Raw genomic sequence first — 25,100 nt, forward strand, 5'->3', positions numbered from 1 at the left:
TTTTTTGAGGAACCTCCATATTGTGTTCTATAATGACTCTACCAATTTACATTCCCACCGAGAGTGTTGAAGGCTTTCTTTCTCTCCATATCTTGCCAACATTTGAATACATGGGATTTTAAAATTGAAAACACTTGCAGACTCTTTCTCAGTTTTGTCCAATGAAACAGCCTGCCAACAGTGGCCAGCCTAGTAGTGATGAACATTTCAAAGTACAATTTTACACACTGAGAAACCAGAGCTTCCTGGAGAAATGGCTGATTCCAGGTACTCGGAGGCTGGGAATACACTAGAAACCCTGAACTAGCTTGTCATATCAAATAGCAAAGAGCTATCAGAATTCTAAGGTCTTGTGAAAACAACCAAGGGACTCCCACAAGCCAAAGAGGGGCTTTACAAAAGGTTAAATTTTCAGTGGATTAAAACTCACCAAATATGATTTAATTCATGAGTTTATAATGACTAAAGAAGAAAAAGAGAGAAAAATTAATTGGTCACCTTCAGAAGATGACAAGTGACAAAAATCCATGTCATTTATCTTGAAAGCATAAAGAACATGTCCAGCCTTTCCTGTCGACATGGGAATTCTGGATAATGAGGAAAAGATTTGTTTATGAACTTATTCTTTCCAATATGTGAAAAAAAAGATAAAATTATAAAATCACGATTTTGCAATCCCCAATGAAGTAATAAATCTAGGCAATGGATATTAGTGGTTGAAAACTTCACAAAAATGGGATGATCAGAATATGCCTTCTACAAAAATGGCACAATCCCCAATGTGATCTTGTCAAAGGGATGAAATTTGAAACCTGGATGCTTTTGGCGATATGCAGAAAATACAGAGGACAGAATAGCATCCAGAATTGCACATCCAATCGGAAAAACCCAAATCAGAAAACTTGCAAACAACCTAAACTCCATGGCATATGGATCATTAGTCAAAGAAAGGAATGGAAGGGCATGCAAGAGATTCTGAGAGACTAAGAGACATATCCCACAATGCAGGTTAAATTGTATCATCTAAAGATATGCATTTGGATGAGAAAACAAAGAAATATAATAAAATGATTATTCTAAAAGCCAGGATACTTTACTTTTTGAGGGACATAGGGGCTGTGTCTGTGTTTGGTGGTAGAGAGAGCTTCTAGAGAAGTTGGCAGAATTCTATTTCTTGGATTACAAGAACATTTGTATAATACTAATTCAATAAGCTATACATTATTGAGTTTGGATTTTTATGTTTTATTTTCTAATAATTTTTTAAGTAAACATGTCTCATGTATATGTCTCCTTATTCTTTCCCATTTCTGTCTGGGTGGAATGCAGATAGCCCCCAAGAGATCTGCCCACAATCAACCTGGGCTCCAGAATGCATGAAGGAGAACTACCCAATATCCTGTTACTGCCCAGAATTGTTACATGAATAAGAAATACAATTTTATTTTGTCAGAGCCTTTGAACATGTTGGTTTTATTATAGGACTTGGCTTACCTGATTTTAACCAGAACGCCCTGAAACAGAATTTTGCTGTTGGTAGTGGTAGGTTGTGTTCCTTTCCCTGCCAATTCTGCCTTTCAACCTGCCTTTCTTTCTCTAGATCCTTTCTACTTAAAGTGTAGGTCACAGGTTAGCCTCACTGCTATTTCCTGGGAGATCATTAAAATGCTAACCCAAGATCCCACCCAAATAAGATACCTAGTTGATTCCTATGCTCAATAAAGTTTGAGAAACACTTCCTTAGACGCCCTATTCTACCTATCAAGTTCACAGTCTCATGCAGTAGAAATAAATTTTGGCTAATAGAAGCAGAAAAGAAAATGGTCCCTTTAGTTCTTCACATGGGATTTTAAAATTGAAAACACTTGCAGACTCTTTCTCAGTTTTGTCCAATCAACAGAATTCTGAAATTGTAAGGCACCCTGTTTCTTTGAGTCAACAACTCCTGATTCAAAGTCTTAGGCAGATGAAATATTGGGACAGACTCTGGGTCACATGTTTACAGCAAGTAGCAAAGGTGTAGGAAGGAGGTACTGGGAGAAAAACATTTTTGTGAAAGCAAATGTTCTGCCCATTTTATCTTCTTATACAAAGACTTATGAAATGAGGAATTTCCCCAAATACATATAAGGTATTTAGATACTAACAGCAAAACAAGCAAACCATAAATAAAGAACAAAATTTAGATGAGCATTCCAGCCCACACCTGTAGCCCCAGCTACTCAGGAGGTTGAAGCATGAGGATCACAAGTGTGAGGGTAACCTGGGTATTTTAAACACAGTGAGACTCTGTCAAGAAAACAACAAGAACAAACCCAGTAGTCTAGCAGATCACTAATTCAATGATTCAAGCATGGATTGGAAGGTGGAAAAAGTAAAAAAAGATACATTAAAAAAAAAAACTATCTGGAAGTAGTGGCACATGCCTATAATCCCAGCTACTTGTGAAGCTAAAGCAGGAGGATGCAACTTTGTGAGACTCTTGGCAACTTAGCAAGACCCAGAGTGAAAATAAAAACAAGGACCAGGGATGTAGCTCAGTGGTAAAGTGCCCCTGGGTTCAATCCCCCAGTACCAAAATAAATTTTAAAACATTACTAAATTGGTGAGGGATTCTTCATAAGGAACAAGATCAGAAACTAGGAACAAGGACAGGAATGTCAAGCATGCTACAGTTTTTCCTTTCTATGCCACACTAGATATGATTAATCAATTACAGCATTCTTTTATGCTGAGCTCAAATACTACTTCATAACCCTTCTCAGCACAGTGCTCCAGGCAGCTAGTACTAATCAACCCTTCTTCTCCTGAAGGATGAAAGCTGTCTTTCTTTGCTGAACCTTCCTGCGATGGAAGCTTTCTGCATGCCAATCTTTTAGGCAGAACTGGCTCTGTGTCTTAAGAAATCTAGTACCATCTTAACTTTCGGAAGTGAAAGTGAATCCACAATTCTAGACGGGGCTAATGATATTTAACAAAGGTCTGACCGTTTGAACATCTACCCTGTCACTTGATGCTTAGAAAAAATCTTGTTAAAAATAATCAAGTTAACTTTCTCACTACTATGATATAAAATACACCCAACAAGGTCACATTTGGGGTGATTTCAAACTGGCACAAAAATCTGAAGCCTTAAATCTTTTCCATGAGTATAGCTGCTCCAGGCCTTTCATGATTACTGACATATTTTAACCATATTTCCCTAAGCTTTATGGTATCATTATTATTAAAAATTGAAAAATCAAAGCAACAAAGTGACTGGGCCAGCAGCCATTCTGCCTAGGGGGTCTGACAGGAATTGAGCCTCATTAAGTCAAGCAAATTTTAGCCAGTCTGAAGGTCAATTAGGGTAATCAGTCAATGCAGTAATCCACCTAAAGCTACTTTAATAAGCTAAGGTGCCCCCGGTGCACATAATCCACTGACAATGAAGGCACTATTCACTGTAGTGGCTGGAGTGGGGGCAGGTAGAGGGGGCACATCTGGGAAGCCTGAGGAAGAGCACTTACAGAATCATCACCAGTTTTGCTTCATTTTTTTCTTTTCTTTTTATGAGAAACACAAAATTCTTTGGTCATTATCTTGATGGTACCAACTATCTTCCGTAAAGCAAAATCATTTTAATTGGGATACAAAAGCATCTTTCCTTAATGGAACCAATTACCTCTTTTAAAAAAAAGACGTCGACTAGCCTATCAAGCCTTATGTTTTTCTCCACCTATACCAAACATTCCCCACCACATTCAGGCTCTGCTGGATCAATGAAAGTCCAACTGTCATCATTAGCAACACCTGTGTGCAAACACTTGATGGTTGAGTTTAACCAGATCAGCAGCCCCTCTGCCCTTTAATTTTTTTTCTCTAGGAGTGCTAAGAAAGAGTAAATGTTCGAGACATGTTTCTCTAATAAAATAAGAAACACTGAGGCAAACTTAGATGATGGCAGTGATTTTGTTGCATTAATGAACCCACACATGACTTCTCCAAGTAACTCTGCAGTGCCTGCCCTCTCTAACACTGGGCTTGACCATGTGGCAGACTAGGTCTAATGAGCACTGGCCTCATGATGTACGCAGGGGTTTGCAAGGCCTGTTCCCCATTGAGGTTTCTGGGTCTCATTCTCACTATCCTCCTGAGAAGGACATGCTCAGGCTAGACCAATTGACCTAGGAGAAGGGGGACAGATATGTTGAAAAGACCTGATTCTAGATCAGAGAAGAGCAATGGAGACCAGACACATGAGTGGGCTGAGCCAAAGGGACCACCCCAAAATATTGAGCAACAAATGCTCTTGTTTGCCCCTGAGAGGCTACTACGATACAGGACTGTGGTAACAGATGATTATATATAACTAGAATAAGTTTTTGTGGTCACTGAATCATTTTCTTGAGGAGGTAGGGGACATATCTTGAAAAGAACTTTCTGATCAAATCATTAACTAGTTTGGTATCATTTCAATTCTGTTTTATTGCTTAAAGCACCAAAGTAGCCTGCTTCGTATGATTCATTTAAATGAAGCCATGAGGCATATTTTAAAATATCACAGTTGGCTGAATGTAGTGGCACACGCCTGCAATCCCCAATGACTTGGGAGGAAGAGGCAGGAGGATTGCAGGTTCAAAGCCAGCCTCCGCAGCTTAGCGAGGACCTACGCAACATTGTAGGCTCTATCTCAAAATAAAAGAATAAAAGAATTAGGGACATGTCTCCCTGGGTTCAATGCCTGGTGCAAAAAAAAAAAAAAAGTAATTTTACAATTTTACAGTTGTAATTTCTATTTTTTGTAGATTCAAAACACATTTAACATAAAAATTGTTCCAACAGACATCACAGGGATTGGGACAGGGAAGGGCTTGTGGAGACGCATCCTGAAGGACAGTAGCAGGTGCTTAGCTCCTTCTGTCGATTTCATTTTCTGCCCCAGCACGCACAGGTCTGTGTCAAAGTCCTCTTTTCCCTACATGATAGGCAAGGGCGACTGCTTTCATGAGAAGAGGCAATGAAAGGTTGCCTCGGGGTCCAGGGGAGGGCTGGGATCACGGAGGAGCTCCAGATGGCCTCAATCCAGCAGGTGAAGCAGCTTGATTTGGTGCTGGTAAAAATGCAAGCAGAAATTGGAGTCTGTAATTGCAGAGTGCAATAAAGGGAAGCAAAGGAGAGACTGGTGGTTTGGGAGACATACGAAGAAGGCAGAAGCCCACTGCAGCAGTGGGCATGGAGGAAAGAAAGGTGGTGAGGACAGGAAAGAAAAGGACTGGGGAAAACTGATGTTTCCTGTTAACAATCTTCATGGAACACGTATTATTGTGCCGCTGTTCTGAACACTTGGAATAACTCTTTTATTTCTCTCAGAAGAGCTGGCTACTAATTTTCTCCATTTCATGGTGGGGAGGAGGGATGGAAGCAACAGACTGAAGCCTATATTTACACAGTAAGTGGTAGGGGCAGGATTTGAACCGAGGACCTCTGGGCCCAGAGCTCATGCTCTGCAGTGTTCATACACACACTGCTCTGTGCCACCTTAGCATACATTACTGACCAAAATCAGTGTTTTGTATGATGGTGGTGGAGAAAGTCCCAGGAACAAATGCAATTCCTGGGTGATAAGTGACGTGCATAGAGGATTCTGGAAGCTTCCTTTCTTCCAGGCCCTGAGATAGTAACACCAAAAAGAAGAGAACTCCCGGGAAAGAGAATGGAAGAACAGACCCAGTGGCAGAAGGACACCATAAGGTGGAACAGATATCCCACCAGGGACAGAATGGGTCCTAATGAACCCATACTATGGAACTCAGTGTGTGCAGGGGACTTCTAGTCTGGAAAAGAAAAGGGGACTCACAGTTTAAGACATGTTTATTATGAAAATGCCTTGATAAATTATATAAATGGTCCTTTACATTCACAGGTTCTGCATCTAAGGAGTCAACAAACCTCGGTGTAAAAATATTTAAAAAAAAAAAAAAAACTGTGCCAGAACCAAGGGTGGTAGTAAACACCTGTAAATCCAGTTACTCCAGGAGGCTGAGTCAGGAGGATTGCAAGTTAAAGGCCAGTCTCAGCAAGTTTGGGAGATCTTGTCTCAAAATAAAATGGAAAGGATAGGGGATGGTGCTCAGTGATAGAGCACCCCTTGGTTTCATTTCCAGAGCCACAACAAATTAATGAATGAGTTAGTTCACAAAATTGCATCTGTACAGAACACATACAGACTAGGATTCTGCCTCGGTTAAATCCAAGGGACATGAGTCCCCTCCCAGATTGGGATCCACTTTCCAAGATTTGATATGATAATTACAATATGTATGGGGATCCATTAGCCAGATGGTGGCAGAGGTGAGCAGGGTTCTGCCTAACTATAGAAAGCTGTAGATGCAGGTTAATATATTGGGACAATCTAGCAGTCTAGTTTTTATTCTTCTTCTTATGAAAATTTGGATAAAAGCACATTCATCCTAAATATTTGTTACTTAGTCCATAAGCACAAGTATATATCCAAAAGCGAGAGCTGGAGTCCTCAGCAGCCAGAACTAGGGACACCTTGAACTTAGTGTCATCCAGAAAGTGCAGGGATTCATAAATACTGCCTTCATTAGCTCATGGGCCCTGTGATTTGTGTTCCTGATGAATAGGGTCACATTTTTTGACCCCTCCAGTAAACAGGCAATGTAATTCCTCTGTAAATTGACTATTAGAATGGTTTAAATGTCCTTGCCTACAAGCTGAAAGGCATAGTTAACACTTTTTACATAAGCTAGAGGACCAAAATTTAGCTATCAATCAACGAGGGCAGAAAGGAATGACTTGACAAAATCGTTCGTTAAGTCTGACAGGAGTCAAGAACACAAGGCTCTCTTCCAACTCTTTAAATGTATGTGTGACAAGGGAATATTAATTGCATAAGACAAGACATTTAACAGTATTAGCTCAGAACTACCAGTCTATTTTACCCAATTAGGGCTATTCATCAATGTAAATAATTGCATTTTCTTCAACAAACCAAAAAGAATGCAGTCCATGGATCATACCTATTCGAACAATCCACTTCCTTATTTCATGGGAGGGCAGAATAATGAGAGCAGAGATGACGATTTTACTCACAAGCTCAAGAAGAAAAATAAAGATTCTCAAAAATGACCAAAAGTTTCCTTTGGGGTGAGACATGAGCAGTGTATGATGCATCTCAAGCTACATTCAAATAGATATTGCAAAAGCGTTCTTGTAGAAAGTCTAAAAAACCTACACTGTTTGATGAATATGAAACAGTTCCCTGCAAAAGACAAGAAAAAATGGCTCTCCCCAGCCAACTAGAATAGCTAAGCTTAAACTTGCATGAGACTTTGAAGACTGTGTGTTTTATTTTAATCTACCCAATGAAAAACACCTCTGCAATTCCTTTTAATGGATAGACATTCATGCTTGAAAGACTGAAAAAGGTCCCTTAATTATTTGCCTTCAACTGTGCATTTTGAAATTTCTTTTATGATCTCAAGGGTGGGGGGAATGGATCCATAGAGAAAAATCTACACAAATGTCACGCTTTTATTAAGAATGCTTAAGTTTTTTTGCCAAAGAAAGAAAATGAGAGCAAATGCACCAAAATATATAATGGTGTAATACTAATGCAATTAGTTCTAAAGAGGCATAAATCTTATTATAAGAGAAATAAGAAGTCCTTGGAGAGGAAATACACTTCATCTCCTTATTCCACTCTTCATAGAGATTGGTGTTCACTCATTTATTCCTTTTACTAGCATTTGAAGAGCTCTTGGTGTACTAAGCACTGTGTTTGGTCAGGGATATAGAGAAAAATGAGATAAGCCATCTATTCTCACTGCCAAAACCTCCTCCAGTGTCTCAATTCCCAATTACTAACAAAGCTATAGTAATCAACTTGACCTCACACATGCTTGACTGGCCTCATAAATGACTCATAAATGACTTAGAGGCAAGTGTGAATTCCTTCGGATGAATATATTGGAAGTTGGTTTAAGGAACACTGTAAAGAAATCCAAATGTTTGCATTTTCTTCACATCATATTGCTTAAGATTTTCCTCATGTAAAATTCTCTCAGGATTTCTTCACCCTTCTATCAGGGCAGATTTTCTTTTGATTGCCTGATTCCTAAGTTAGTTTAGAATATAATAATTCCACAAGGGTGGAATTTTAGATGGCACAGATGAAAGGGGAAAATATATTTTTATGATAACTACTTTGCTCAGGTTCCTTGATTCAAACCAAAAAGCATGTTTGGAATTCTGCATATTTGGAAGATCTACTCCGTGCCTGGGTATTTATTTCCTGTAATAATAATCCTATGCATGCTCTGTTTTTATGGCTTATAAAGATCTTTCCTAGACATTATTTCATTTGACCTTCCTTACATGTCACGGTGGGGGTGAAGAGAGCAGTTTGCAAGAAAAGCATCATTCTCTGTGCGGATTAGATGAAGAAGCGGGGGATCCACTGGTTAAACATAGTAAATGCCATAGTCAGACCTGATGGTTCTAAGAAGAGTGCTATTTTATTTGAGGTCTCTGTCTTTTTGGACCTGGTGGTTCAAGTTCACAAATCCTAACAATACAAAGATCACCTTTCTTTCCACTCTTCACTCCCACATCCAGTCCTCCAACCTCTTCCCAGCATTGCTTATCACAAAGGGGATCTAAGAACAGATGCCTGTATGTTTCAGTCTGAGTATCTAATGCCTGCCTTTGATTAAATGGTATTCAGTAGGCACAGCTGCTTGACTCCAGTGAGAGAGTCAAAAGTTACCTGAGTCATGACATAAATTCATTTCTAGCAAGACCCCTTAGGAATCTTGTAATATGCTATTCAAAAAGTGACTTAATCCTCCCACAATTGCATTGGCAACTGAGAAAGATAATCACTGAAGGGGTGGATTTCATAGCAGTCTAAAAAAGTGTGCAGGTAATGAGTTTGAAGCAAGATACAGAGAAGAACCATCTAAAACCATTATTTCTTTCTGATGGGGTCAATCCTATACACCTGAGAAAGTCTGGTAGACTTTGCACTAAATAGTCATCTGGCCCCATAGGTCCATAAATCCTGCCAGTTCATGTTACAGCACATGTCCTTTGGGGCTTAGAAGAATCCTCATTATAAATATAAGTTTGGAACTCAGTCCAAACTTGCAAGGTTCACTGCAGGTGTCAGATGAGTGATGACTTGGTTCACTTGAGCAGGATGGGTAACTTGGACTAAGACACTGTTGGGTAAGGGAATGAATGGGTGCTTGCTCCTTGGTACAAGTGTCACTGTTAAATGTACCTCTGAAGCTTCTGGCTGTCTGTGATTATTAAAAAGCCTATCATGCTTTCTGAAACAGAGAACCATTCACCACCCTCTCCTTCTTTACTCCAATTATGTATAACTGTGTGCCTCTAAGCTCCTTTTCTCTCCAGAGTTCTGCTGGTGGCATGCTACACTTTTTCACTTCCTGTCTTTAACTATTGCACAGTGTTGCATTTCCAACAGCTGCTGGATTTTTCCCTGGAGGGCCTTTATTTCAGATAGAAGCCCAATCATGGCTCCACATTCCTGAGTTACAGAAATCCTATAAAATGATCGTTATGCCGCTATTTAAGGGAGAGGCAGGAGACAGAATCAGATTCAAGGTCCTTTAGCTTTTTAGGACTGTGGGCTCCTAGACCACTATTTGTTTTATCTCAAGTTAGATTTACTCCCAGAGCAGAAATTGGCAGACTTTTCCCATAAAGAGCCCTGTAGTTATATTTGGCCTTCTTGGGCCAGTTGGTCTGTGCCACTACTACTCAATTCTGCAGAGGTAGAACAAATGCAGTCAGTAGAACGTCACATAAGCAGACAGAGGACTAGAATTGACAAAACAGTAACAGTTTGCCAATGCCTGGTCTAGACACTTTCATCAGTGGATATATCCCTCTCACTCTGCCCATCGGTTGCTACTGCAAATCCCAAGCTATTTCAAGCTCCAGTCACCCACTGCTTACTTACAACTAAGCATCTGCTGTGCCAGCAACGACCTGTTTATGAAAAGAACCAAAGAGAGTCTAAGAGCCCCCAAAGTGGTCGGTTTGGTCTTATTTGACCAAGTTGACATTTGCTATTTCTTTTCCTCTCACTCTGCTAGAACACATAGGTTATTCCCGTGGTCCCTAAGCAATTCCTTCTCCAGAAGAAGTTTTGAGGCAAAGAAAGAAAAGGCAAAGAATTGTAAAGCAAAGCTGTTAACTTTTCCTCAAAATTGTTGGATTGGGAAGGTTTCTGGTTACGTTGCTTGACTTGTTTGCTATAGGAGCTCTGACCTAGGCTAAACTGCAAATTCTGATATTTCCCCAGAAGTAAGCAGCACTACTGAGGGTGTGTGCCCACTCCCCAAACACATAGAAAATGCACCCAAAGAGCAGCAGGCAAGCTAGTTGCTATGGTAATACACAGACACAATGACTAGTTGATCATCCACAAGTTATCCCCTTTCAGCTAGTTATTTGGGCATCTATAAATACAGCCTAAGGCCACATTGATCTAAGCCTGTGGTTTTAAAAGGAGGGTCTGAGGGATCTGCTCAGTCAGGCATGGTTCATTAGTACTGACTTCTTCCTGCTTTTGCAACTCTGCATCCTCCCTCTTCCATTTTTCTGGTCTCAGACCTCCCAGCTTGCCTTGCCAAAAGGTGCTTTGTAGCCCTTTATACAGTTGCAATTTAGACTGTAGCTATTTAAGGCAGCCTTATCCTCTTTGAAATTGAAAGAATCAAATAAAAATATAGAAATCCTGCCCTTAACATTAAGCAGGATTGATGCACTCATAAAAAAACGAAGCAACTATGGAACAAAAGAGGATGGGGTAGGGGATCAGTTGATCATCCAAACTTCTGACATGCTCTTATGGTTGGATGAGAAGGAGAAAAATTTCCCCTGATCCCCAAATTCCTCAGGAAAGGTTCTCCTTTCATCCTGGAGTGCTTGGCACAATGTGTTCAACCATTTTTTATTAAATATACCAGGCAAGTCTGCTGGTATCCTGATGTGCATTTAATCAGATATCCCCCAGCTAAGATAAAAGTCCTTTACATTTCCCTCCTATGATTAATTAGAAAAATAATTATCAAAATTGCATTCATAGTGCAGTTTCTTCAATGGGCCTGGACACAGATATGGATGGCTTAAGGAAGAAAATAATGATGATTATATTAAACATGAAGCATATTATAATGATTATTATAGAGAAACCCAGGGCTCATTAATAATTGATATTTACCTTGTACTCTTCCCAAAAGGGGAGTTTTAATAAAAGTTATAAACTAAATCAAAAGTGAACTAACTTCAAAGACTACTGTCATTATAAGGACAGGCTTCAGAGTCAGGCCACTTGTGTTCCCTAACTTAGGAGCTTTGCACTGGTAAGAAATTTGATCTACTATTGGAACTTTAATACTTGACTCTCTTTAAGGAAAAAAAAGGCTCTTTGTTAATAATACTACCTGTTAAAAATACTACTCTGAAGAATTGTTATAGGGGTCATTGATAAGAATGAACACTAAACAAGTGTTAAACACTGTGCGGAGAGGTTTGCTTTTCTGATCTTCACAAATAACCACATGCAAGTGGGAGAAATGGATCACATGGGGAAAAGAAAGGATTATTTCAGTTGTTTCAATAACAAGAGAGCATCACTGCTCAGACACTGAACCTGACCAATCTTAACACTCAAGGATATGGAAAGGAACTCAATGAGAAGCTATGACTTCATGTGTAGTAACAGTCACTATTTGTAGTTCTTTGGATCTACAGATAGAGTTCTTCACTGAAACTTTGTCTGAACCTTCAACTTTGGAAAAGAATTCAGTTTTTGCAGCACAAAACTAACACCAGTGCTTGAAAATTACAAGATTATTGATCTTACCTCAATTATCTCAATTTTCTAACAACTAAAATGACCCAATAATGGAGCCAACTGCTGAGAATTGGGACGAGCACCATCTCCAAAGAAAAGGCTGGCTGAGGAGGCACCAGAAAGAAAAGACTGAAGAAAGACTTGTTGTCCTTGGAAGACCCTGGGTTTTCTTCCTCTAACAGTCCATGATTTGTGAATCAATATCTTCTCATTCAAAGATAGTTGAGAGGGAAGCTTAGGAGGACACCACTGTTTTCCCTTCCTCTTCCTCCTCTTCCCCATCTCCTACTCATTTGGGATGGGGTTTTATGATTTAGATATGTGGTGTCCACCAAAGCTCATGTGTGAGGCATTGCAAGAAAGTTCAGAGTAAAATGATTGGGTTATAATTGGGTTATGAGAGTCTTAACTTAATCAGTGCATTAATCCACTGATAAAGATCAACTAGGTGGTTACTGTAGACAGATAAGGTGTGGCTGGAGAAAGTAGGTCACTAGGAGCATGACTTTGGGTTTTACATTTTGTCCCTGGTGAGTGAAGCTCTCTCTGCCTCCTGCTCTATCTCACCCTTCCACCATGATTTTCTGCTCATAGCTATGGAAACAGCTGACCATGGACTAAACCTCTGAAACCATGAGACAAAATAAACTTTTCGTCCACCATGTTGTTCTTGTCAGGTCTTTGGTCCCAGCAATAAAAACAAAACAAAACAAAACAAAACAAAACAAAAAACCTGACTAAAATATGGGCAACTTAAAATCTTTGAACACGTATACCCACTTAATCACCATTCAGCTGTTAAGTTTAAAGAGATTGTCCTTCTTCCTGAACTTGATAGCTATGACTTTTTCCCCTATGGTTGGGGGACATTCTTTGTTGAGATGTTTAAATTTCTTAGCAATTTTTTTTTCTGTATATGAAGAAAATTTTCCATGCTCCAGCATGATAAAAATACCTGTTCTGGGTATAGTTTCCTGAAATGTGGCACCATATGTGCATCAGTAAACATTATGTGTAGAGTAAATTAAACCAAGCCTTATAATTAGGCAGTAAGGAAATTACTGTAGACCTGAAAGAGTAAATCAGCAGTATTAAAATGCTCTCCATTTTCTCTGAAGCACTTCAGAGTGCCATAAAAAGCCCATGTCATTGCGATAAACATCGAGAAGAAATGCATTTGGAGCAAGACAACCTAAAAGACACCACAATTCAAATAGGTCTTTGAATCCAGAGTCCAAGGTGTCATCTCATAAAATTTAAAAGCCAGCCCTTTTGCCACTAGTGTGGGAGGGAAAGGAAAACCATCTGACATTGAGACATTGGGGTGGAACTTTCTCATACAACAAGTGCAGTAAAGACTTTAGTAGACAGGGGCTTTGGAGCAGAGCCAGGACCAAGGAGAGGTTCATCCATGTTGAACAAAACAGCTACACTGTAAATAAAGACAGGCTCAGTATTGCAGACTTTCCCTTTTGCATTAAGTTTCAATACATCTCAGAGAGGCACTGTCTTATTTACAGTTGTCCTATTTTATCAACAATGTTGATATTTTGATCAGAGTGGATTTTGCATGACTTTTGATTCTCTAGAATAGTGCTGAAAATATTACTTATCTTGACTACTTAGTTTATTGGGTACCTCGAAAAATTAGGTGCCTGGGGCTAGTGCCTCACTTGTTTTACTCCAGTCCTGTCCCTGCTCCAGAAAACACAGATTGATTTTACCAAGCCCTACAACAAGGCACAGTGAGCAATTGGTCTGCTCATGTCTAATCTCAGCCCCTGGGGAGAGGAACCTTGTGATACATGAAAAAAAAAAAAATTCTAAGAAATTTAATCATCTTGACAAAGAATGTCCCCCAATGAGAGGGGAAAATGTCATACCTGTTCTTAACTTTAGAAACAAATATTCAATCTCTTTAAACTTAATTTAAAAGCTGAATAGTGATTATGTGGATATGTATTGATTGATATTGAAAATATTGATTCAGAAATTTTTTATTTTTTTACTTCCTTCCCTGATTCCTGACATAGTGCTCCTAAAATCCTTGGAGATCTTGTAGAGATGGATATTAATGAAGTCTTTTGTTCTAATATTTAGTCTTTGACCCTAATTCCTGACACACACTCTTAAGAACTGTGTAATTTTCTGACTGATAACATCTGACAGAGTTCCTAAACCTTTTGGAATTTCCTGATGGATAGGAGCATCTTTTGTTCTAATGAGGTGACATTTGGCGGTCCCCTGAATAACCTCAGGATGAGAGCTGGTTGCCAGAGGAACCAGCCATATGATTAAAGGGTTAGAACTTTTGGCTCTCCCCACATACCTCTGAGCTCTGGGGAGGTGAGAGAGACTGAATTGAATTGATCACCGATGGCAATGGTTTAATCAATTATGCTGCGTAATAAAGCCATTACAAAAATCCAGAAGGACAGTGTTCAGAAAGCTTCCCAGTAGCTAAACATGCAGAGGAGCAGGGAGGTTGGCGTGCCTGGAGGACATGGAAGCTGTGCTCCCTTCCCACATGCCTGACTCTGTGCATCTTTTCATCTGTATCCTTCACAGTGCCCTTTATAATAAACCAGTGAATGCAAATTAGTGTTTCCCTGAGTTCTGAGAGCTGCTCTGGCAAGTTAATCACACCTGCATTAGGGGACATGGGAACACTGATTTATAGCTGGTCAGTCAGAAGCATAGATGAAAACCTGCTACTTGCAACTGGCATCAGAAGTGGGGAAGTCTTGAGGAACTTGGCCCTTAAACTGCGGGATGGGATGCTATCTTCACATACAAAGTGTCTTCTACCGGAATTGAATTGAACTAGAAGACACCAAATTGTGTAGGAGAACTGTTCACTGTAGGGAAAACTCCATATACATTCTGATGACCAGAGGTAAATGTCCTATGGTGAATGTGTGAAAGTAGGGAAGACTTGGAGGTTTTTTTTTTTTTTTCCTATCTCTTGCAAGCCTCAAGCATGGACAATCCCATGAAACAAGTATGGTCTCTGTGAAGCAGAGAGATCAGATAGAGGCCAACATATGGGAGAAAAGTTGGAAAGTCTCACACATCTTCAGATGCATCCCCTAAGGAACTATGCGAAACAAAGACAGTAGACTCAAACCTGTGAAAACATCAAAAGTTGCCTAAAACGTGCTATGACACAGATTTTAAGGTGCCAACAAAGGTATGTGAAATCAGAATCTCCCCAAATGAAGTATTCATCTGTACTTTAGCGGTTCTTGTCTTTTAAAGCCAGCCCAGCAACAGGAAACTGCTGGGTTAGGTAGGGTGTCCTCTCTTAAAATGAAAATTATTATTACAGTATAAATAGACTTTTTAGGCTAGTGAATCTAGCCCATGAAACAATAGGACCAGGAACATGGAAGTTTAGAATGGGGGGAGGTCAATGGCTGGAGTATTTTCTGTGTGGAGAGTCTGCTATGGGGGATCCTCATTCTTTCAAGACCTGTGTTGATGCAAACTTAGTTTATTTGGGGCACTAGTACCTGGCCTAAAGAAACAAAGAGTCATAGGACATGAGCACACTTCAAACAAAGATACAAGTTAAACCCATTACAACGTGTTGTGATAGAAATATTTTTAAATGATTGAGGAGTCTACTTCTATAAATCTTGTTTACAGAAATTGAAGAAAGTCATGATAATAATAAGGTGATATTGAGGCTAATCCTTTTAGGAAAAACTATGAATTTTCCTATAAGTAAAAAAAAGGGGGTTGGGTAGATGATTCCAGGCAGAGACAATGACAAGTTAAATCCATAAAGATGTATAAACACCAGTTTCCCAGACTGCTAGGGCTACTGTGAGTTGACCTCAAGAAGACTGGGGTCATGGAGAATGGTTATGAAGCTGTGGTCATTATTATTATTATTATTATTATTATTATTATTATTATTATTTTGTAAAGAAGTTAAGCAGAGCCAATGAGAGTGGACAGAAAGGACAGGACTAAGCCTCATTCATGGGGTAGTATAAATTGGACTGAATAACTGGTGGGGATTTGAGGAATGGTAATGGGAGAAGCTGCATGGGTCTGTAACTCTCTTGAAAGGACGATCAGAGTGGAAAGCACACAACTGTGCATGGCAAAGGTGGGGAAGAGTGCAGCTTTAAGCCATCCTACAAATTTCACTCACCAAAGAACAAAGGACCAAAATTAGTCAGGGAAAAGGAAGCATAAATTGAGAAATGTCGTAACTAACATCACCTTCTTCAGAATTTTCTAGCCAAGCAAAAGGCAATCTTGAATCCCCCCAGCCATTAGCAGTGACATCCAAGGAAGCTGAAAAGGCACAAAGCAATGAGATTCTACAGAAAGGGGGTTCCTATCAGGGCTGGTGGCAACAGCAGGTGAAACAGAACCTGCAAGAAAATGAGTCATTTTCTAAATTTCAGTTCTACCCAGCCTTCTTGGGAAATGGGGAGATAAAATATATATATATATATATATATATATATATATATATATATATATATTGTCAGACTTGATGGAAATTTCCCCTGGGAAAACTGATGCCAGAAGCCATTTCAGGTAATAAAAGGTAACCTCAGCAAGGAGGAGTCAGAAGTAACAGATGTATTTGGTAACAAGCTGACTGCAGTGATTCTCTAAGTACATTTGGTCAGATCAAGGCTGCTAGCTTTAGCAACATCTTTATTCAGGCCATAGAGGTGGGTGCATAGCACACTTTAGAATTATCTCCTTTTGAATGACAGGCTTGGATAAGAATCCTCAGCTCCCACATAGCCTCCAACAATGAATATGGGCCAACCTGACCTAACCAGGATAGGTGTTCTGAATGTACATTCTGGTATATAGAAAGGACATTCTACCAAAAAAAAAAAAAAAAGAAAAGAAAAGAAAAAAAAAAGAAAGAAAGAAATCTTTGTTGTTTAAATCATCATTTTTTGGGAATATTCCAAACTTTCTTGCTTAGAAATTTCATCCTAGAAAACATATTATATTTTATATTTTTAAAAAGTAATCCTACAGTGGATCTTCTATTCTCAGAATCAGTTTTCTTAATGGCATTTTCAGTCACCAAAACAAAAGTAGGTGGTGGAGGTTGGGACAAATACAGACATTCTCTAAAATGTGGGGGTCTTTTGCATTTTTTATTGGTACACAATAATTATATGTATCCTTGGGTTCATTGTAACATAGTACCTATATGTACAGGACATAATTTGATTGATTTCATTCCTCGGTACCTCCGCTTCTCCACCATCCTCCCTCCCTGCATCTCCTTCCTCTTTCCTACTGCTCTTCCTTTTATTTTCATGAGCTTCCTTTATTTGTCTCTCCCTTTTGATAACTTCCACATGAGATTAAAAAATATGACCCTTGACTTTCTGACTCTGGCTTATTTCTCTTAACACAATATTCCCAAGTTTCATCCATTTTCCTGAAAATGGCATAATGAAATTTGTTTTGGACTCAGTTATTACTATTTACATCTCCCTATTCCCACTTCTCTTTGGCTGTTAGGGCTGGAGAAATTAGCAGAAGAGGGCAGATCAGGAGTTGAAGCGCCCACTTAATTGAACTTCTTCTTATTCACACATACATTGTTGATCCCTCTACTCAGCATAGTATGGTATTTGATTAACCAATGTTGGTCCAGGTACTAGACTCTTCCTGTGATGAGGACTTGAATGAGAGAGAAGAAAAGCCTGGCGATCTCCCCAAACTTGAGTTAATGTGAGAATACTCAAGTACAGTATGGCTCATAGAAAAAAAAAATTAAATTTCATGAATCAAACAGCACCTTGACAAAAAAAAAAAGACCTTGTCCATAGTGATATTTCAAAAACCATTTCTGATTTATGAAATCATGCACCCTGGACATGGCCTAATGAGTTTTCCAGGAGATAAATAAGTAAATGATGGTCTTATGTTCAGGGCTGTTTTATTAGAATTTTTCTAGAACAGAGGTGGTCTGGATATATAAGCCTTAATCAAGGGGCATGTACAAATAATGGCTGTTCACCGTGTCATTGAACCCTCTCCTACCAGCACTGCCCTGCTCTTCCTGGACTTTTTTATCCTGAGTTTTGGTGTTTAGCTGTCTCTGCACTGCTTATTTTTATATTTCAAATCCTCCTTGCTGTATGCTCATTTTCTGATCTCCATTCTCCCACTGTAGTGTGGGATCTGACCCAAGGACCAAACCCCGGGGATTATTAGCTCTGACATAAGGTTTCTGTGTCAAGAACATAAACTTTAATATTTGGAGAAAATCATTATTCTATCATTTTTGTTGTGGCTGTTGTTGTTGTAGACATATAGATAGCTTCATATCCTTATGAAGAAAAACAGATTCAAATACAGAAATAAATGAGTTTAAAAATGTTTTCTTACAATGAATCTAAAAATAATTGGCCCTATCACAGGCAGATGTGAGAAAAAAGAATTGAATGCCTTAATGTTTCTTTTTTACTGTAAATGTTTTGGAAAGTCTGTAATTCGCACATTGAGAAGCCGGATACCTAAGCACAATAAGCACTTTTTCAAAAGAGGATCCAGTGAACCATAACAGCTGGAGACCCAAGAGATAATATCAAACAAGAACCATATTTTTGACATTCACCATAGATTTTTTTTTCCTGTCTGCAGGGCATACATGTCACCCCAAATTCTAGAGTGATGGAGGTACTATTGGAAACCAAAAATCAATTTTATGTAGTTATGTGAATCTTCCCTTCCACACACATCAACCAGGGTAGGTCTGTATACAGGTGACCACTTGTATATGCTGGTTCTATGGAGAGGCAGGATGGACTAAAGATTGTGAGCAAAGAACCAGCAGCCAGACTGCCTGGGCTGAAACCTGCACATCAACACCCTGGATGCATTAGTTCATTAATATATCCTCATCTGTAAAATGGGCATGGTGACAACCTTATCCTTCTCACAGAATTAGCATGAGGATTTAATGTGGTCAATATGTAGAGAAAACTTAGAATCAGTCTAGGCACACTGTAAGGATTGACATATATCAGCTACAATTTAGGATTTACTTTGTGAGCATTTTTCAAAACTCTCACTAATGATGATCCACCTTCAGCCACAGTTCTTACTTATATAAGGAATTAGGACTGAATGGGGCATCTAGGAAATTCTTTAAATGTAATTTCTTATCAATCTTAAAAAAAAATTTTCTGTCATCCTCTCTGGAGGCAGGGGTTTTTTTAAATTAATTCTTTTAATTAGGTATACATGACAGCAGAATGTATTTTGATTCATTGTACACAGTTGCAGCACACTTTATATTCCTATGGTTGTACAAGATATAGCGTCACACCATATGTGCAGTCATACATGTACCTAGGGTAATGATGTCCACATCATTCCACCATCTTGGAGGCAGGGTCTTGATAAATATACCTCCAAGTGACATGTTTTGCTTTTTGGTTTTTAATCTCTTGTTATATTACCATTCTACTACAGACTCATCTCAATGTTAAAAAAAATAATCATGAATAATTCTATCCACAATTTTTTGTTGTTGAAAATATTTTTATTGTAATAGCAATTTAGAACTTTTTGTCAAGTTGGCACTCACTGAATCTCAATGTGGGAATCATTGTCATGGTTAATAAGGGTGAAAGGATAGGAATTAGGCCTTGAATTGGTTTTGGAAGTGAGAGTGGCTGTTTGGCAACACCATGATGTTATGGTTATTATTCATTAGCTTCTCATAGAGTAAGGTTTGGGCCCTAATTTGCTTATCAACTTGGGATAAAAAAGCCTAAGGAAAGGATCAAAACTTTAACAAGACGAAATCAGCCTCCTTGTATGTACAGGAAGAAGTAAGAGAGGGAGGTATGTAGGAGAGCAGGCAGGTGCTGCTGGCAGACACTGGCTAGGTCCTCTCTGAGTGACGGATGGACCGTGGAGGACCCTGGTCCTCTAGATAGGGTGTCAGCCAAAAGCTTTTGCTTTTGCAATGGTTTGGATCCAGAATCACAGCAGTGACAGTAGCTCAGACATGGAGCCTACTGTGTCCACAGCTCTAAAATTAGAACATAATGCTTAAAGCTGGCAGTTATATTCCCATAAATCCATTTTTAATTCTAAACAAAGTACTCCCAAGAGGATTCTGCTCTACCACTGGCCATTGTCATGGGTTTAATTGGCAAGATGAATTCACGCCAATCAGTTTTAAATCATACCCTTGCATTCCTGTGACCTTTTTCACAATTTACGACATCCTTGGGATGTGCTGCCTCAGTGAGGGGTTTAACTTGTTTGAAAAATTCCACTTGAACAGCGATCCTTTTTGATCCTTTTTTGAATAACTCTTGGTTTTTTAAGTGTCTACAAGTCTAACTAAGCTTTCTTTCATTAGGGAAGTCTAAGATAATGCTCATGATTGACTACTTCTTTTAAATGTGGTGAGTGGCACTTTGCAAGGTTCCAGGGTCACCCTCCTGAAGAGCACTTCCAAAACAAGGGAGATGAGGAAGAGGCAGGAGATTACAGGAGAGTGGGACATTATGAAAGTCACTAGAAATCTTTTTTAAGCACAATCTTTGATTTTTACCCTTTTTTCCTCTATTAAATTTGATTTCTTTAAATACATATAAAGGAATATGTATGTATGGACCTAGATCATTGAGAGTTCTCATTTTAGAATCTGCTCTCATGAGGATTTATCTGTAATTGAAAGCACAGGAAATATCTCAGCAGGAGGGAAACACACATGGAACAACTCGCATCTAGGGCCACGGTGGCATACCCAGCGAAAACCTTGTCTCTCCAATTAACCAGCTACCCAAATCTAAGCTGATGGCCTACCTGAGCCAAGCAAATTAGTCTATGCATGTTCCATCTGCACACAAATGCTAGGTAGCTTCAATTTGGATCAGAATAGCTTTTGTACCACTACAGGTGTACATGGAGAGACTGAAGAGATAGGAAGAAAGACAAAAATATCCCAACATATGGGTAGGGATGGAAATGACAGATGGGGACCATTTTAGTCCTAGAAAGGCAGATTAAGGAAGAGAAAGGTATTTGAACCAAATCCAAGGATGTGGAGTGAAATTATGCCATAACTATTGGATCTTAATACCACCAAACAATTTTCCTATTATCCTGATGCCTCTGTATCCGTGGGAGAGTAAGAAAAAAAAATCACATCGGTGGATTGGTGGAATAATTTTTGGGGAGGACATAGTCCTTCCACTGACACCCTAAAGGAAGCTCTCTGAGGAGTCTGTATTCTAATCATTTGAAAGTTCACTATAAATTTCACCTTCAGTTTTCACTGCTGTCCTCGGTAAAGAAAAAAACCAACCCATTCCTGGGTGTTATGAGAGTAAACATTACTTGACCCACTTCTTCCTTAAAATAAGACAAAACAAAAAATCTTGTTACGATAGGTTCATAAGAGGAGAGAGGTAAGGGTGCTGGCTCCTGGATGTGAAAGCTTAATCCCTAATAAAACTAAGAAACCAAGGATGTGGAGGACCCAGTTTATAGATCTGGCCTCTTTGGCCATCTGGCCAAAGGCCAACCCTGGAGATGTCTTCCATCACTTTTAAAATCTGATTGACCCGCCTTGGAACCTCTGGCTTAGGACAATAAATTAGGATTTTTCTTGGACTCATACAATGTTACTTAGCTCAAAGATAGCTAACAGATCATGTGTGGCTCCTTGTTTTTATACATCCAGGAAGAAAAGGAGATCAAGAGATGAAGGATGCACACTCACACTGCCTATTTAGAGACAGAGCAAGGACTAAAACCTAGGGCCCAGATTCCTAATTTCGTATTTTCCATTAACTTTCTCTCTGTTCCTACTTCCCATTCATTTCATATTTGACAGGATATGGAGAGATAGACTAAACAGGGCAAGGAGAAGTAGACCTGACCAGTTAGCCATTTGGAATGACCTACTAATGATTAGTGAAACAATTATTTTATTATAACTTATTTCAAGGTCAAATAAAAAGGAAGTGCTTTCCCCCAAAGGGCTTTCTATCTGGGTAGCCAGACTAGAGTCTTGATAGTCCAAAACTAACTGTGATCTCTTCTGGATGATATTATTAGCTCAGGTGTGTCTACACCTTCAGGCAATATCCTGAAAAGAGCCCAGAGCTCACAAGCAGTAATCAGAAGCGATATGTTCCTTTCCTTTCAATCATCTCTAAGATGCTCCTCGGCCATTCTTGCCTAAGCACCTCTCTAATTTTGTCTATTTTGCCTGCACTTGATGTGCTGCAGAAGAGAATGCTGGATGTATCTGTGCAAATCCAGTTTTTCAAGCTGCAGAAAATATAGAAAGTGCAGCCTTGGGCAGTGTTTTGTTCTAGTTGACTTACTCCATCAACACTTACTAACCACGATGGACATATGCAAAAGCTACCAATCAGAGATAGGATCCTTGTCAAGCAGAAATCAAGGAGAGGTGATTTTATTACAACTTGATGCATGTTGTACTTTCTTTTAGAGAAAGATCACTACCAAATAAAGTGGAGTTCATCATGGAAACCTATAAAATCAGGGTTTCTCAACAACATTTCCAGTATTCATATTATACTTTCCAAGCCAGCACAGTGGCGCACGCCTGTAATCTCAGTGGCTCGGGAGGATGAGAAAGGAAGATCGCGATCAAAGCCAACTTCACCAATGGCGAGGTGCTAAGCAACTCAGGGAGACTCTGTCTCTAATAAAAGACAAAATAGGGCTGAAGATGTGGCTCAGCGGTTGAGTGCCCCTGAGTCCAATCTTCGGTACCCCCCCCCAAAAAAAATATTTTCAGGTAAAAAGGGGCTCCCAACAAAGATAATTTTCCCACCAAGAAAAATTGACATTTCAGACTAATGATGCCATTAGCCATTGAAATCATACAACAAACTCTCCTTGCTTTGGTTCCCTGCTTCCCAAACAACCATCTGATGAGCAAACATTCTAGATTTATGTACCCAAGGGAATACACTGGGTCATAGACCTTAATTAGCCCATCAAATTAAGAGTTGCATTTCTCATTAACCATTAGCATTCTAGTTTATCATTTAATGCTTTAGGGAGTTTAATAGGTAAGAACCACCATAGATCCCAGACCAGTCCTGAGCATCACTGGATTTGGAAAACTGAAAAGCAGACGTAGAAGGCACTGAATTCAAATCTCTACCTGAGAAGAGTATGTCTGGGCATTGAGAGGCTGCTCCTCAGGGGCTATCCACATCATTAGCCTTGCAGGCAGCCCATCTCTCTGCTCAGCAATTTCTACCTTGCTAATGAATATGTATATTCAGGTGAAATAAAGAACAGCATCCTGAACATAAGCTTTTTTATGTATATATAGGTTAAATAAAGAACAGCACACTGAAAATAAGGTCTAAAAAAAAATCCTAAGAAAGAACATTATTAAAAACCAGTAAGTACCAGGCTCTCAAAACAGAAAACAAAACATTACCTGTCTCCTTAGATCTCTTGTTTTCTTGGTCATCTTGTCAATTGCAATGTTTAGAGGGTCTCCTTTTTCTTTCCTTCCCGTCTATTAAGAAAATAAAAATAATTTCTAGTTTAGAAAATTCAACATTAGAGACAATGAAAGCTAAAAATAATCTGGGAAAACAAAGTTGTAGAGTCAAATGAAGTTTTTATAAATGATTCTTTTCAGTACACAGCTACACAATTGAATCTCTCAAATCTTTTTTTTCCCTTAAAATATAAGATAAAAAGTAAAGATATAAGGTGGAAATACATTCTCAGGATTATTGCCATGCAAATATGTTTTCTTCCCTTCTCCTATCATTTACAGATTAATAAAATAACACAAGGATGTTTTACTTTTGTTTCTAAATACAAATGTTTTGTGTTTCTCAACTATGTGAGCACACTTCCAAATAGAAGATAATTGAGATGATAACACAACAAGAAAGCAAAATGCTAGAATTCAGAATTACTACCCATATTTTACAGATAACATTGCAACTTCTGTTCCAAAACAAAATAGGCATTTTACTAGAAAATGTAGTATTTCTAATCTCTATTCAGTCATGTATTGAAATACTTAAAAAATGCCCATAAATAATCCAAAGCTTGAGGACATGAAAAAAAATTATCTTATGACTATAACAGGTATATATAGAAAAAAAGGTCTTCTTTAGCAAATTATTCACTTAAGAGTTAACTAGTTTCTTGTTTTTCTCCTTTTTTCTTCCTTCCTTCCTTCCTTTTTTTCTTTCTTTGTTGTTTTTTTCTGTGTGTGGGTGTGTATGTGTGGCTACAGTAAAACAAAAGCAGAATCTCCACTGTCTTTTTAAAATGGCATCAAGATTCCCATGGATGCAAGTTCTACAAGCATTTTGGATGGCATTATCTTCCCCTTAAGAGAAAATTATTTTCAAAAGTGTTGCCAAATCTATTAAATTATCTAAGCCTTAGTCAAACACTCTACAGATTTATTTATTTATGGTCCTAGAGGTAGGGCAATTCTTATTTCATACTCAGTCTCTATAAAATCATGCAGGTCTCTAGCAACTTGAGTACATGATGAAATGAATCCTAGGTCATAAGTTTTAACTAATGGGACAATATGTTTTGGCATCCAAAGAAATTACCATCCAGCAAGTTACTGAATTGTTCACCTTCAATGACAAAACCCTGGACACATAAAGCTCATAATTCAGATTAGATCCACATAGCTGGGTTTAAAGCAGCCACTCTTCTCTGCAACTTCTTTAATTAACTTTTCTTCTTTTTTTTATGAACAAATGTCTGATGCAGAGCCCTATAGGGTTTTAATTGAAAAGTCAAAACCAGGGCATATGTGTGCATATTTTTAGTCATATAAAGCCTTACAAATCCCCATCATCCTTCCCACTCTCTAAACTCATACACTAACTCCTTCAGATATATACACTGAGGTTTGTAAGTAGGAAGAGCTTAAAATAAAGTGGCTAACATTTTACAACTTTGAAATATCAGCCTACAAATAGCTTCAAGAAAACAAAAGTATATGGAGAAGATGAATGCATTCCTTTGTCCCTCAGGGGAATGTGGCTTCACAGCAAGGGCTCTCCGTGTCCTGTCTTTCCATATTCACGTGTGCCACAAGTTCACCAGCCAAACACTATTCCTTCTTTCTACAGATTTCTTTGGGCAAACAGAATATCTGCCATCAAAATACAAAACACTTTGGGATTGCAAACTTTTTGAGAAA

At 38.8% G+C, this 25,100-nt stretch overlaps 1 protein-coding gene across 8 annotated transcripts in view; it reads right to left on the reverse strand.

Annotated features, from left to right (window-relative positions):
- Ctnna2 (catenin alpha 2) overlaps positions 1-25,100 on the reverse strand; it is a 1,061,169-nt gene that overhangs the window by 223,257 nt on the left and 812,812 nt on the right. For all 8 annotated transcript variants that reach the window (XM_078028938.1, XM_078028939.1, XM_078028945.1 and 5 more), the window contains one exon: positions 23,349-23,429. In XM_078028938.1, the coding sequence (XP_077885064.1) occupies positions 23,349-23,429 (81 nt within the window). The remainder of the gene's footprint in view (positions 1-23,348; positions 23,430-25,100) is intronic.

This window comes from Ictidomys tridecemlineatus, chromosome 12, assembly GCF_052094955.1.
Source record: "Ictidomys tridecemlineatus isolate mIctTri1 chromosome 12, mIctTri1.hap1, whole genome shotgun sequence".
NCBI lineage: Eukaryota > Metazoa > Chordata > Mammalia > Rodentia > Sciuridae > Ictidomys > Ictidomys tridecemlineatus.